At 41.2% G+C, this 14,279-nt stretch overlaps 2 protein-coding genes across 2 annotated transcripts; both read left to right on the top strand.

Moving 5' to 3' along the window:
- The first annotated feature begins 3,704 nt into the window (after positions 1–3,704).
- LOC102705051 lies at positions 3,705–8,050 on the top strand. Its single transcript, XM_040520835.1, has 2 exons — positions 3,705–4,240; positions 7,204–8,050. Exons 1-2 carry the CDS (start codon positions 3,758–3,760, stop codon positions 7,861–7,863), a joined length of 1,143 nt encoding a protein of 380 aa, XP_040376769.1. The 5' UTR covers positions 3,705–3,757; the 3' UTR covers positions 7,864–8,050.
- A 3,166-nt stretch (positions 8,051–11,216) lies between these two features.
- Positions 11,217–13,398, top strand: LOC102714807 (uclacyanin-3). The gene is made up of 2 exons (XM_006647553.2): positions 11,217–11,450; positions 12,745–13,398. Exons 1-2 carry the CDS (start codon positions 11,282–11,284, stop codon positions 13,188–13,190), a joined length of 615 nt encoding a protein of 204 aa, XP_006647616.1. The 5' UTR covers positions 11,217–11,281; the 3' UTR covers positions 13,191–13,398.
- Positions 13,399–14,279: the final 881 nt, after the last annotated feature.

Genomic DNA, 14,279 nt, shown 5'->3' with positions numbered 1-14,279 from the left:
TGTTTGTTGTGATGGTATATGCTGACAGACTGCTCCGATCTGTAGTTTTCTTCAAACAACTTTCGACGTTTCAGCGGCAAGTCTAACCTGGTGGAGACTAGCTGGTCATTTGCAGATAGCAGTGCTGGTCGAGTACAGACCACCTCATTGTACTTGGGCCAGAGCTGGTTCAACAAGAAGCATGTCAGATATGAGGCTGGTACCTCCATCTTTTTATTTATGTTTATGTTTATAAGTTAAAATGTATATTTTTAGTTTTCAATTTAGAGCTGATTTAGAGGTTGTTTTGCTGTATTTTATTTTTCTGTTTTGGCTTTTAGATCGATAAGAATACATATATAAAAGTTTTATTCATAAATAATTATTTAGTTGTAAATATGTCGTTGACTTTTTCCAAACCATCACCCCCTAGGCCTAATAAAAGATGGGTCATATTTATCTTCCTCAGCCATAAAACCAATTATATTCTCTCTCACCTATTGAAACCTGATCAATTTGTCTCCTCTGACAGTTTGGACAGCGGTTTCTTAATACATACACCTATGTGGCATGTTGATCTTGCTTTCATCTACCATGACTCTACATGACCCTTAAGTGGCATTATGACCAGCAATTAAAAAATAAATTTATGACGAGCACTACATTTAGTGACACATTGCTTCCCTTTGTGCTTTCTTATCTTCCCTCTCCAATACAGTTATATGCATTAGTTGAGTTTAAGAGCCTATGGGACACAATTGGCTGTTGGGCCATTTCCTTTTCTCTTCGCCCACCGCTAGAGTTTGAACTTGATGAGGTGGCAATGGGAATATAAAGCAAGATGAGGAGGGGATGGTTGAAGAATGGAGGTGAGGCTGATGGAGGTAGAGCTCGAGGAGAAATGAGTTGGAGTTGGTGGAGGAAGACCTAGCTCATAAAAGAGGAATGAGGTGGTGATGATGGAGCCGAAGAACAGGAAGGACACAATGGCGACGATTGAACTTGTGAAAATCAATCGTGAATCCATGAGGCATGTCTGCAGCCTTTCGCCTTGATTGCTTCGTGTTCGAACTAACCTTAGGTCAAATATAGGGGGAGCGAACCGCCTTGTCAAGCTCAGTGAACAGGTGGACCTCCCTTGAAGAGTGTGCCACTGATAGCACTGGCGCCGACCATTGCAGCTAAGTGCATATGAACTCTCAAGTCGCCAACATAAATAACACCACCCACGCTTCGTCACTACTCTCTTCCTCTACCTCCAATATTGTCTAGTTGTGGCTATCCGTATGTTTTCCTCATCGCAATCCCAACCTCCACCGTTGAGGGTTGAAGCGCCCTTAGCCCCTCAATTGTATCATCACCACCAACAAGTCAGTGCATCATGAGACATTTGTCAATCCACCCTTAAGCCATCGTAGTTGTTTCCAGGAACTAGTGTCATGAGGGTAGATGGGAGGATCGAGGAAGGAGGGAGAGAATATGAGGATGAAATGTGGGCCTATTGTTTTTGTTTATCAAATTATGGTTATTGTCACAATTATGTCTATGAGTTGACAGGGTCAACGTGCCACATAGAATAGAACTTTGATGAAAAATGGATAAGATAAAACTATCTAATAAAAACTATATAATAAATACATCTTTACATATCCGACCTAATCGCAACAATATAAGATTAGAAATAACAAGTAATAATTAATAAACTGAATATAAACTACTAAGAGTGAATGATTAGAATAATTCAAGAGACAAAAGTAACTTAAATTAAACTAATATGATAGCTAGTAATCATACAAGTTTGATCAAAATATTAAATTTAACTAAGAAAGTACTGATCTAGTTAATAAAATTAGCGGGTGACGAGAAATTTATTGAAGTGCTCTTCCATCAATATCTTGCAATATCTACCTTGCCAATCTATTAACGGCAAGTCAAATTCCGCCATTAACATACATCAGCTAGAGAGTAGTATGATAGTGTTATTTGGGATTTCGCTAAAAGGTTTTGATTGAAAAATATGTTTTTTAATTGTCCATTTTAAAAGCAAAAAATATAAAAGTTCAAAAAATAAAAAAATCTTGGATTATACTATTACTTGAGGTAATATATAAACATGGGATTGTCTATACTTTAGTCATATAAAAATTTCAAATTTTGTCTTACTTAATTTTTTACATTGCATATTGCAAATGTAAAATGTTAGTTAATTTCAACAGTAATTTTAGTTTGAATACATTTTCATGTAATTTTTAGGTTAGAATAATTTATTCTTCAAGATTTTATAAAAACGGGGCATGTTTAAATAAGTAGCATGAATTGATGAGAAAAAACATGGTATTATAGTCAACGGAAAAGAAAATTGACTGAATCTTTTTTTTAGAAAAATCAAATGCATGTCTATATTTTGCAGGTGTTCATCGTTTTGCCCTTGTCACCAAACACGTCACAAAAAGACCCCACACATATGTAGCAGGGACGTTGGCTCTCCACGTACCTGTGTACTCCCTCTGTCCTAAAAACCAATTCTTCGGTTTTCGTGTCCAATGTTTGACTATCCATCTTATTTGAAAAACTTTTAGAAAATTAGAAAAAAATTAGTCACACGTAAAATATTATTCACGATTTATCATCTAATAAAAACAAAAATATCAATCATAAAATTTTTTTGAATAAGACGAAGAGTCAAAAATTATAGGTAAAAAATAAAAAATTAGTTTATTTTGGAACGAAGGGAGGGAGTATGAAAATATGATGGGTGCATAAACCAAAACACATCTTTTCTAGTACGGCTTCTTTCTCGGGAAAGAGATTTTCTTTTGAGAAACTTGTGGCAACCAATAACGCTGGGGGTGGGGGGGGGGGGGGGGGTGGGGGGGTCTTCTTTGAGAACAGAGAAAACAGGCAGAAGCAAGTAAATGCAACCCCCAACCGCGCCAAACCTAACCAATCAATGGAAACCGTTGCCTGACGTGATATCGCTTATATTGCACATTTGCACTGTTCATCATCTGCCGGACTGTCTTCGTTTCGGAAGATTGGCTAGCTTTTCCTCCGACCTTTTCCTCTTATAAGAGCGTGCTTCGACATTATATAAATCATATGTATATTTTAAAAAGATAAGAGAATAGAGAAAAAATAAGTTAATTTACAGTTATAGTTAGCTGCAATATGGATTTTAAGACACCATGTATATGATATATAGGACAATGTATTAATATTTTATAGGTAACTATTGTATAATTAGCTATTAGATTGACTAAGCCAGTTATGGGCTATACTATTGAACTTGCTCTAAAGCTCTTATCCACCTAGGATTTGTGCTTTCCCTTACTTTCTTGCCTAGAAGCACTGAAAAGGCAGTGCATGGATGATCCGGTTGCACATGAAACTTATTTCTCGCTCCATCTGTTAATATAAGTTATTTATATTTTGTTTTAAAAAACTAAGAAATATAATATAATTAAATGTGAAAACACTTACTATTAGTTGAGATTAGAAATTATGCGAAGAAATTAAATAATAAATTACTAAGATTGATTAATTAAGATAAATATGTAGATGATTAGTTTTTTGTAACACTTGCTAATTTTTTAATAAGCCATATGAAAGAGAATGATTAATTTGTCCATCGCCAGATCGAGCCAGATAAAAACAACAGCAATGTGCATATAATAATTATACTGCAACTAGTCCAAGTATTCGAGTATAAGTAGGGGCGTTCCGGCAGGAGTGGCACTGCCTTGGACGAGGCAAGCAAGAGGGAGAGCGGCGCAAGCAGATGGCAGCTGCCACGACGACGCCGGCGGCGGCCGCGGCGCAGTGCGTCCACATCGAGGCCGTGCAGACGGCCGTGCCGACGCGCGTCGTGGAGCCCGGGAGGACGCGCGTCGTCGCCGTGGCGGCGCCACCGCTCCCCGCGGAGGCGCTGCAGCGTCGTGTCCGCGCGGTGCTCTACTACCGCGCCGGGGCGGCGGCGGCGGCGGCGCCGTGCGCGTGGGAGGACGGGGTGTGGGTGAAGGAGTCGCTGAGCGAGGCGCTGGCCGACCACCCGGAGATGGCGGGTCGGCTCCGGCGCCGCGCTGACAGGTCGTGGGAGGTGAAGCTGAACGACACCGGCGTGCGGCTCCTGCAGGCGACGGTGGACGCGCCCCTCGACGAGTTCCTCGCCGCCAAGGACCTGGCTCGCCGGGAGCTCGCGCTGGCGCCGTGGACCGACGTGAACGCCGACGACCCCGACATGTGCCCCCCGTTCTTCATGCAGGTGAGCATTCCATCCCATCCCGCCGCCATCCCCGTTAATTCTTCACCGATCGCCCGCGCGAGCACGAAAACATCATGCGCGCGTGCCAGCATGCGATCCGTGCTTCCGTGTGGCGGTAAACAACACAACCACTGATCGCATGATCGACCTCTCTCTTTCGTCTTTCCTCTCCTCCGAAGCTCTATCTACTTTGAATTGTCGAACACTCGATCGAATCTAAGGCTGTTCGATCGATCGTCGTCGTACCTACGTTGCGCCGATCGCATGATAGCGGTAGACAATTGTTGCATCACTGCCAAGTGGGCCAACCTAATCAAACATATTTGTCTGTTGTTGCTTAGGCCATGGTTCTTTAGTCGTATGACTAAAAAATAGCCCTTGAAGAGTCCTTAGAGTGACTAAAAGAGACTAAAAGTGCATTAAATAACAAATCACAAAGGGTGCGATCTAGCAAGAAGATAGAGACTAAAGGAAAGATTAGTCTCAATAAGTATCTCTGGAAGGGACTAATAGACTAATACAATTTTAGTCTCTTTTAGTCCCTCCTGTTTAGGTTTTTAGAGACTAAAGTAGACCAAAGTGGAGGGACTAGTGGGTTAGTCATCTGAACTAAACAAGGTTTTATTCTCTCTGTTTTATAATGTAAGATGTTTGCTTTTTTTTTACAATGCTTGACCATTTATCTTATTTAAAAAATTATGAAAATATCATTTATTTTACTTGTGACTTACTTTATTATCAAAAGAACTTTAAGCACGACTTGTTATATTTTATATTTATACTAAATTTTTAAATAAGTTGAATGGTCAAACGTTGCAAAAAAAAATCAAACAGCTTACGTTATGAACCGGAGTTAGTACCAACTTGACAAGGATGTGATGGCTTAAATTATTGACAGTAGAGCGTCAATCATATTTGCGAATAGAGCGAGCGATGTCGATCTTTCATAGCTTTGATGCCCCATGAAAGAAAGGCCGTTTTGGGTCATTCGTCCGAAAACTAGAGTCCTATGAAGTTTCAGACCAATTTTGTTCTTACCAGCAGGTTTCAAAAACCATGCGGTCACCATGCTTATCGCTTGGTTGCTGACCAAACAGATAAATTTTACCAAAACATTTTAATTGTAGTTTAAATCTTTTGACTTGGCCGATTTACCGACCGGTTTTTCATTTGCATCGGATTAACAAGGCCGACAACCGAGTTCAGACACGAATTTCCTTAGTACGAAGCGGTGTTCTGTTAATTTATTGCCAGATTCATACGAACTTTGCGTTGTGCTTTATGATGGCAGCTAATCTTGAGCCCCTCCGTCTAAACACTAGTAGTACTGGTGTTTTCGGTGCCAGTTCAATGCGTGTGCAGGGAGTCTGTGGGGTTACTAGATTCTAGATAAGATGCTTCAATTCTCAGTTTAATTAATTGGTTCAACGGTGTAGCCAACCACTATAATTCTATATAAAACTAATGCATATAATAAATAGATTATTTATATATAAATGGATTAGTTATAAGTTTAGGTTCACAATTTTTCTTATATATCAATTTTTTCACTTATATTTATATGTGCAGTCGATAATTCTTGTTTTTCACTTTCTCTTCCCCACAGGCCCTGTTTACTTCCCAAAAACTTTTCTCAAAAACATCATATCAAATCTTTAGACACCTAAATAAAGAACTAAATATACATGAACATAAAAACTAATTACACAATTACGGAAAAAATCACGAGACGAATTTTTTAGCCTAATCAGTACATGATTAGCCATAAGTGCTACAGTAACCAGCATGTGCTAATGACAGATTAATTAGACTCAAAAGATTCGTCTTGCAGTTTTCAGATGAAATCTGAAATTTGTTTTGTAATTAGACTATATTTAATACTTTAAATATGTGACCGTAAGTGTTGACGTGACCTCTCTCCCAAAAATTTTTCCTAACTAAACACCCCTTATAGTTAGCTTAGAACTGCTGTATACATTTATACAGGAGCAGAGCTATAGTGACCATGGGGAGTTTTCGGTTCCCCAGTCTAGAAAATTTTTTAAGTTAGAGTTAATGTATTTTTACCGTACATGTATGTCTCAATCCAATCTTAGACATCCGTAAATCTAAACTCGGTTCAAAACATTAAAAAGTGAGTAAGGGACATCCATCTGTATCTTGTTCTAGCTCCGCACTTGCATTTATACTTGCCCTCTCTCGGCTGGGTTCGCTTGATGCTACTTGCTGGAAAGGTTTATTACGCCGTTAGGCATGCGGTTCCAAAGCTAGCAACTACCTCATCCAGATAGATCGGCCTCTCTGGCTCTTGAATTGCACGAGACACTTGCAACCTGCAACTGATTCTCTGATCAGGTGTTTGACATGCACGGAGTAACTTCAGATCGAAGTTTTCTGCAGTGTTCCACTCCCACATAGAACGAAACATTGTTCATACGTGTGAAGTACAAGTACGCACGGATCACGCGAGCGAATGCCCTGTATCCAATGGACACATCTTGTCTGATAAGTCAGAGAAACGTGAGTGGCTGATAATGAATCTATCGTTTATGAGCTCATATGTTAGCCACCATGATATGAGTTAGAGGAGCCGGTTCTATATCCCATATGACTGAGACGCGTTATCGGCCACGTCCCACAGCACGGTTCGCCTGGTCCGGGGCCATGGGTTGGGCAATGCGTGCAGCGAGGAGCAGCAGCAGGACGAGCTCCATGTATATGACATGCGCCGTGTCTAGTCGATCGTGAAATCCAGCCCCGTCTTTTTATGTTCGTTTTCGCTAGTGATTATAAACCAAAAATTAATCAGAGGATTTTACTTTTTTATCATAATTTATTTAACACTATCTTCGTTATTTTTTATTTATAAATATATCAATTTTTTTAATTAAACAACTAAACAATCAGCTCGTCATCTGTACGTATGGATCCTGATGTTCGTGTGCTCTGACGTGCGTATGCAGCTGACGAGGTTCCAGGGGGACGGCGGCTACGCCGTCGGCGTGAGCTGCGCTCTGCTGCTGGCCGACCCGCTGTCGCTGGCGAGGTTCCTCCAGTCGTGGGCGCGCACGCACACGCGCATGAAGGCGCAGAGCAAGGCCGCCGCACACCCGGTGGTGCAGTACCTGGCCTACTTCCAGCGCCCGGAGACCAGCCGCAAGCGCGTCAGGTCCGTCCCGATCGACTCCTTCGCCGGCGATGGCGCAGCCGAGACCGTGCTCTTCAGGACCGGCGCGGCGGCGCCCGCGCCGGACGGCCACCACCGCGCGCTCGCCGCGGCATGCGTCGACCAGGCGAGCAGGGCGCTCGGCGCGGCCAGGGCGTCGCGGCTTTCCGTCGTCGTCGTCGCACCCGCCGCCGGGGACGATGGCCTTGTCGGGAAGGCTACCATCGAGACGTGCACGGCGGACGACGGCCCGCAGGCGTGGTCCGGTACTGGTGGCGCCGGCACCTCGCTGGAAGCTGTGCAGTGGAGCGAGCTGGGGCTGGAGGAGCTGGTCCTCAGGGACAGCAAGCCCGTGCGTGTCTCCTGCAGCATCGTGACCGCCGGAGACGAAGGGCTCGTCGTCGTGATGCCAGACGGTGCTGGATCTTTGCTTGTCACGGCCACTCTTCCCAAGTAGATCAAGATGCAGATGTGCGTTGCTGCCGATCGATCGCGAGCTAGATAACAATATATTTGTGTATGACTACGAAATGTTTCAATCAAGCGCAGAAGCGCAGAGCTAGCTTGTGCTCGTCAAGGTCGAAAACCAATTATATGTAAACCTTTTTTTATGGGGATATGTAAACGTATTTGTTTCGTGACCAGGATGCATACTTGGATATAATATAGAGCCAAATTTTAAATTTTAAACATTGAGTTGATTTTATGTTTTTAATCAGTCCAAAGAACTGATTACTAAATTAAGTTCAAATCTGATCCAAAGAACTTATTTAGGAACAAATCGTAAGGATCAAAGTCCATTTTCTGTTTGAAAATCCTACAATCCAAAGAACCCCTCAGCCTCAAGAATGTTCTTCCAGAGACATGAGTTCAATTGTTCAAAATGGAGAAAAATCACTTTGACAGCCTAAGTGCACATACGCTCATCTTGTCTAGCTCATTCAAATTATCGTGATTTTTTTAAAAAAACTAATAACATTTATAACAATTCCATAGACCACTTCACAAATATTACTAAATTAAATTTACATATCTTGCAATAAAAATTACAGACTTGACTATATTTAGAGTACCTATTTTTTCTAAAAAGGGTAAATTATCATTTGAACCACCTTTTATTACAAAAGTTTTACTTTAGATCACTCATTGTCCAATCTTTTCACTTTGTACTAGGCAACTCTATCTTTATTGCAATTTAGCGATGCACAATCTTTTCAAAAGGAGAGTTGGGATAGTCTAAACTGTAACATAGGTAAAGTTAATAGACTTAAACTTTGGTAAGAATAGGTGACCCAAACTGTAAATTACAGTTCTCTTACCATGTATATCAAATTTGGCCTTGTAATTTTACAAGATGCTTGATATTTTGGAATTTCTATAACCATTTAATTGGCCTTTTGAGGAGTACAAAACAAACATGTGTGCATTTTCACTCAAGTTATTTAAATAAAAAACAAAGGTCATAAAAAAATACTTGTTTGAGTAAAATTTAATTCTTTATGAACAATTTTATTTTTCTAGTTTTGAAACTATATTAAATTTTATTTACAAATCAAAACCTTTTAGCCACATCAACTAAACTGGCATGGAAAAATGACAGTGTCATGTGAATTCCTCTTGCCAGGATAATGTTATTTGGTCATGCTAGTTGTGGCAAGGTTTATGTACTACCGAACTAAGTGCATGGTGGTGTTATTTTACCATTACAGTCGGAGTGGCATGCCAAAAAGTTTAGTTTTGGCAATAAAGTTTGGTGTGATTTATTTTAAAAATTTTAAAATAAAGAGGTTTATGAAATATATTTTTTATGTTCGATGACATTAACTCTTAGATGTATACTACATCTATCCTTAAATATAATGTATTATACGTTGTTTTTTTAGAAACTAAGGATGTAGTAAAAGAACTGTAGGGCCCTCATTAACATAGAGAGTGGAGGGTGGTTGGAGCAAAATGGATATGAATTTGAATAATATGTGATTGATATGATAAGTAGTAGCAGCGTATGTTAACTTAGAATTGGCGATAAAATTTAAACCTTGGACTTCCTTATATTTGAGGACGGAAGGAGTATTTAATTATCTGCCTTATTCATTTTCTTTGGCACATATGCAAAAAAAATATAAATCACCTTAAAGTTTTTATCGACAAAACATCACAACAAAATAAAGGAATTACTAAATAGTCAAAACGGCTGTCATACATTACAAAAATAGAGAGAACGGAGAGACTACATAAATTGACCAGGAAATTAATTGTCGGCCGATTCGAGTTGTAAATGAATGGTGTTTTTTCGCTGGGCCAACAAACGTACTTCGGCCAATTTATTAAGCGAGAGAGAAAGGACGTACTGTTGGGAATATAAAGTTTATAATGTAGTCAATCAATTCGATAGCAACACAAATTGCTCGTTTAAAGAAATATAGCACAAACAGGTCCCATTATAACCGTAAATTAAATACACAACGTATAACTGCACACTATGATGCAGGGTTTCCGGTCAAAGGTCAAACAGAGGCAAAACACTAATGACTGGCCAGACCTTCCATATTTTATGAAACTACAGATTTTTATGGCTCACTAACACAGAATTTTGTAGATTTTGTAAATTTTCACATGAATTTCTCATAATTTTCTCCTTTCCGGAGGATGCCTAGACATAGCAACACTTCATGCTAGCATGCATCTACTAGTATTATCATGCATGATCCTCCTCCTCCGGAACACGTTGTAATTATTGCCCTATGATCCATGGTTTATATATAGTGGAGTACCTGCCTAATCTCACCTGCTGACAAGGAAAAGCTTATCAATCAATATGGGCTTAATCATATTGGTCAAAATACATTCACTTGTTAAATTAACTGGTTTGTTCAACGGTTCAACCAACTTCTGCCATCAACATCTTTTCGTTGCACCTTTCTGCCTTTTGTTCTTTTTTTTTCAAAAACTTTAATTTACATCGCTTATATAGTACTATAACAATCTAGTATTCTGATTTTGTGATGTTTTTTCTTCGTTGCTACAGAATTCAAAAGGGTTATGTACTGACGATAATCGTTAAGTTCAATGCTCTCTGATTACCCATGATTCCATGGTGCAACATATGTCCTGTTAGCAAATACTCCTTCCTTGACCCCCAGGAGATACTCTCTGGATTTTTTTTATTTTTTAAACATTTTTAATAAATAATTTTATTACTAAATCTCCGAAAAAAAAGTTTTCACCGTATGAACCTTTTAGCCACGCCACTAACATTAACATGACGAAACGCTTGCCACGCTATTGTCGGTGGCGTAGCAGCATTGTCTCGCCATGCCACCAACAATGACGTGGCCAAAAGGTTTAATTTTGAAAAAGTTTTGTCCGATGGTTTATTAATAAAATTACTTACTAAAAAGGTTTATTTAATAAAAAAATTTCTACTCTCTGTTGATCTGCAGTTGTTGTTAAGTCACCGCAATGAGAAAACTGCAGTTGCTGTTGTATAAATTATGTGTGACAGCAGACAGCTAATCTCCAGGGCAAGTATGAGCAACGACTAGTGATTGAGTGCACTAATTAAACTATTTCCTGTGCACAACAACTAAACAGTGCCATTGGCGCCGAACATGTACGGACAGAGTTCAGGCAATCAGGGGAGCGGCAAAAGAGGAGAGAGTTGGTGCCAAGCACAACTAAACCCAACTGCACCCAAAAAAAACTAGGGATATTCAGATCGCTTTAGTGAGTAGCAGTGCCTGCATCGCTTTACTAAACCCTATATAACCCAGATCGATCGCCTGTGGACCTGCAGACATTGTTGCACTCATTCAGTGAAGTTTCAGTACTACGAGTGTCTAATCATTTCGTGTTGATCAGCGTTGTTTGTCACCATGGCTGGAGTACATGGACTTGTAGCTGCAGGTCTGGTACTGCTCCTCGCCGCCGGTGCGCCGGCCTTCGCCGTGGACTACACCGTCGGCGACACCTCCGGCTGGACCAGCGGTGTGGACTACGGCACCTGGGCCAAGGGCAAGTCCTTCAGCGTTGGCGATTCGCTCGGTAAGTTACATTAACGAGTAGTCGATCGATAGCCTAACGTAACACAGGGGTGGAGCTAGAATAAAACATATCACTTGTTTTCAGTGTTTTAAATCGGATTTAGACTGCTACGGATGTCTGAATTTAAATTAAGAGTATGGATAGATATTAAAATAAAAAAATTTTAGTTAAAATATTTTTCTGAAGCGGGTATGTGGAAACCCCTAGGCTCCGCATAGCTCCGCCCATGCATACCACATACGTGCAGACGTGGAGTACAAACGGTTACCTGTTGTTTAAGAAATATAATATATTTTTATTGAATAATAAAATCATTTCATCTCTCCTAAAAATAAATTAGCATATACCATTCAAATTTTGTCGCAACATAAATTGCTTTCTATTCTCTTACCTATCTTTGGTCCATGAGTTCCCTAAGTACCCACCTATCAATACCACTTTCCTTTGCTCTCGCTACTTAATTACGATGATATGTGGTATATATTTATTTTGAGATAGAGCGAGCAAACAAATATTTAAATATATAGCTATACTAGATGATTGATGTTACATATGTTTGGACCATATAACATATCAGTTGTATGTTGCAATGTGATTTTAATTAAAGAAAATAATTATTAACCTATTATTAACATTGGTTTGGTATATATTATTTATTAATTGACGTATATATTGTTTTTAAAGTATTTTTTATATAAAGGAGAGAGTTAGTGGAGGATGCCTAACATGCTAGTCATATTGTACTGTCTTTTTTTTAAAAAAAAACTTGAGAGTTGTGGTGGGATCGTGGCAGTGTGGCACCACCGCTGATCGTTTTAAATGTGTATAGTATCATACTCCCTCCGTCCCAAAATAACTAATTTTCACTTTTCACGTACAATTTTTAACTTTTCTTCTTATTTAAATTTTTGTTGTGATTGATATTTTTGTTTTTATTAAATGATAAATCATGAATAGTACTTTACGTGTGACTAATTTTTTCTAATTTCCTGAAAATTTTTCAAATAAGATGGATGGTCAAACGTTGAACACAGAAACCGAAAAATTGATTTGTTTTACAGAGGGAAGTAGATAAATTGATTTGTTCCAGTACAATAGTACAGTAGTCCGCTATCAGCTAGTTAAAACAGTCACATAGTACTGAACAATCGTGGTAACCCATAATTAAATTAATTGGTTGTGTACTGCTCTTGCTGCGGTTGACACTTGACAGAGACCTGACCAAGTGTGTGTCCTCTTTGTGCCCACACCGTGACATGTACCGGTGTACGCGCGTGTGTGGCGTGGCGTGCAGTGTTCCAGTACAGCATGATGCACACGGTGGCGGAGGTGAGCTCCGCGGACTACAGCGCGTGCTCGGCCAGCAACTCGATCCAGTCGTACAGCGACCAGAACACCAAGATCGCGCTCACCAAGCCCGGCACGCGCTACTTCATCTGCGGCACCAGCGGCCACTGCTCCGGCGGCATGAAGCTCGCCGTCACGGTCTCCGCGGCGGACGCCACCACCCCTTCCCCCAGCACCACCACCCCTTCCCCCAGCACCACCACCCCGTCGACGTCCCCGCCGTCGTCGACCGAGACGCCCGCCACGCCGTCGGACCCCGGCATGGACACGCCCTCGACGCCGGCCACCACGACGAAGTCGACGGGCAGCACCGGCGGCGCCGGCAGCGGCAGCGACGCCCGTTCGGTGATGGGCCTGCTGGTCGGGGCCTTCGGCCTCGCCATGATGGGCTAGGCAAGAGGCAGTGCTGGTTGGTTCGGCTATATGTATATCTCCAGATTCTCCACGACGTTTTTTTAGTATCTCTAGTTTACGCGCTCCGTAAACTCTTCTTCTTCTTCATGGGCCGGGCCGCGCTTCCCGGTCGATTTGTTCCGTGGGTCTTATCTTGTGCTTCTACTGCGATTTCGTATTTCATTACTTACTTTGCAAAATGGTATTATCTTCACATTATGGAATATTTTAGTTATGTTCTGCTTAGATTATATAATATATTAATGAATTAATTCAGTAATAAATCTACATATAATTAAAACATGCTAGAATCGAATCAACAGGGTGAGCATACGACGACATATTACGGTCTAAGTCCATATTCAGGGCTGTCGAGCCGTTGAATTGCACGATCACTTTGTGTGGCTCTAGGCTTGGAAATAGGGTGGGTCAAGGTCAGGTTTGACAAAAACGGCCTCGGCCCCGAAATAAATGCGATCCCCAATGCTGGCCTGGTAAGGCCCCAAAATTGAGTGAATCGGAGAGCATAGGAATGGTTCAGTGGTTGGGTTTTCCTCTTTTTGGTTGGACAACGGCTACGTCCTAGGGCCCATGGCCGCGCGGGAAGGTGGCGGGGGCGCGTGTGGGAAATAAGGCAGCGACAGTGTGTACCTCTTCTAGGTTGGACGGTGGCTGGGTCCTGGGGGCATCGATAGCAGTGTGCGCGGGTGATTGTGGTGAACTCCTGGGGGCGGCGATGATGCTCTGCCTATGTGGGTACGGCTATGCTAGAGCCTGGTCAGGGTAGTGGGGTGGGCGAAGGTGCTTACGTGCTAAATGGGCCAAAAGCCCAGAAATTGAATTTTCACATGTTTATAAAGAACCGGGGGCCTTTGGTTCTTCGCTGGTGGTTTTTCTCCTCCCCCACCCCTGAAAATTCTCAGAAGCCCGACCTTGAATCCCATGGGGGGAGAGAATTAATAGCGTCCCCAACAGCTTATCTAAATTTGGTCATCTATATTTTCATTTGGATAATCATCTAAACTAGTTTCATCTTTCACATCTCTTTGTACTCTACTAGATCATCCATATATGACATCCTCTATATCT

This window comes from Oryza brachyantha, chromosome 2 (genome assembly GCF_000231095.2).
Source record: "Oryza brachyantha chromosome 2, ObraRS2, whole genome shotgun sequence".
NCBI lineage: Eukaryota > Viridiplantae > Streptophyta > Magnoliopsida > Poales > Poaceae > Oryza > Oryza brachyantha.
The sequence above is the reverse complement of the archived record's forward strand: the minus strand, read 5'-3'. Positions and strand labels throughout refer to the sequence as shown.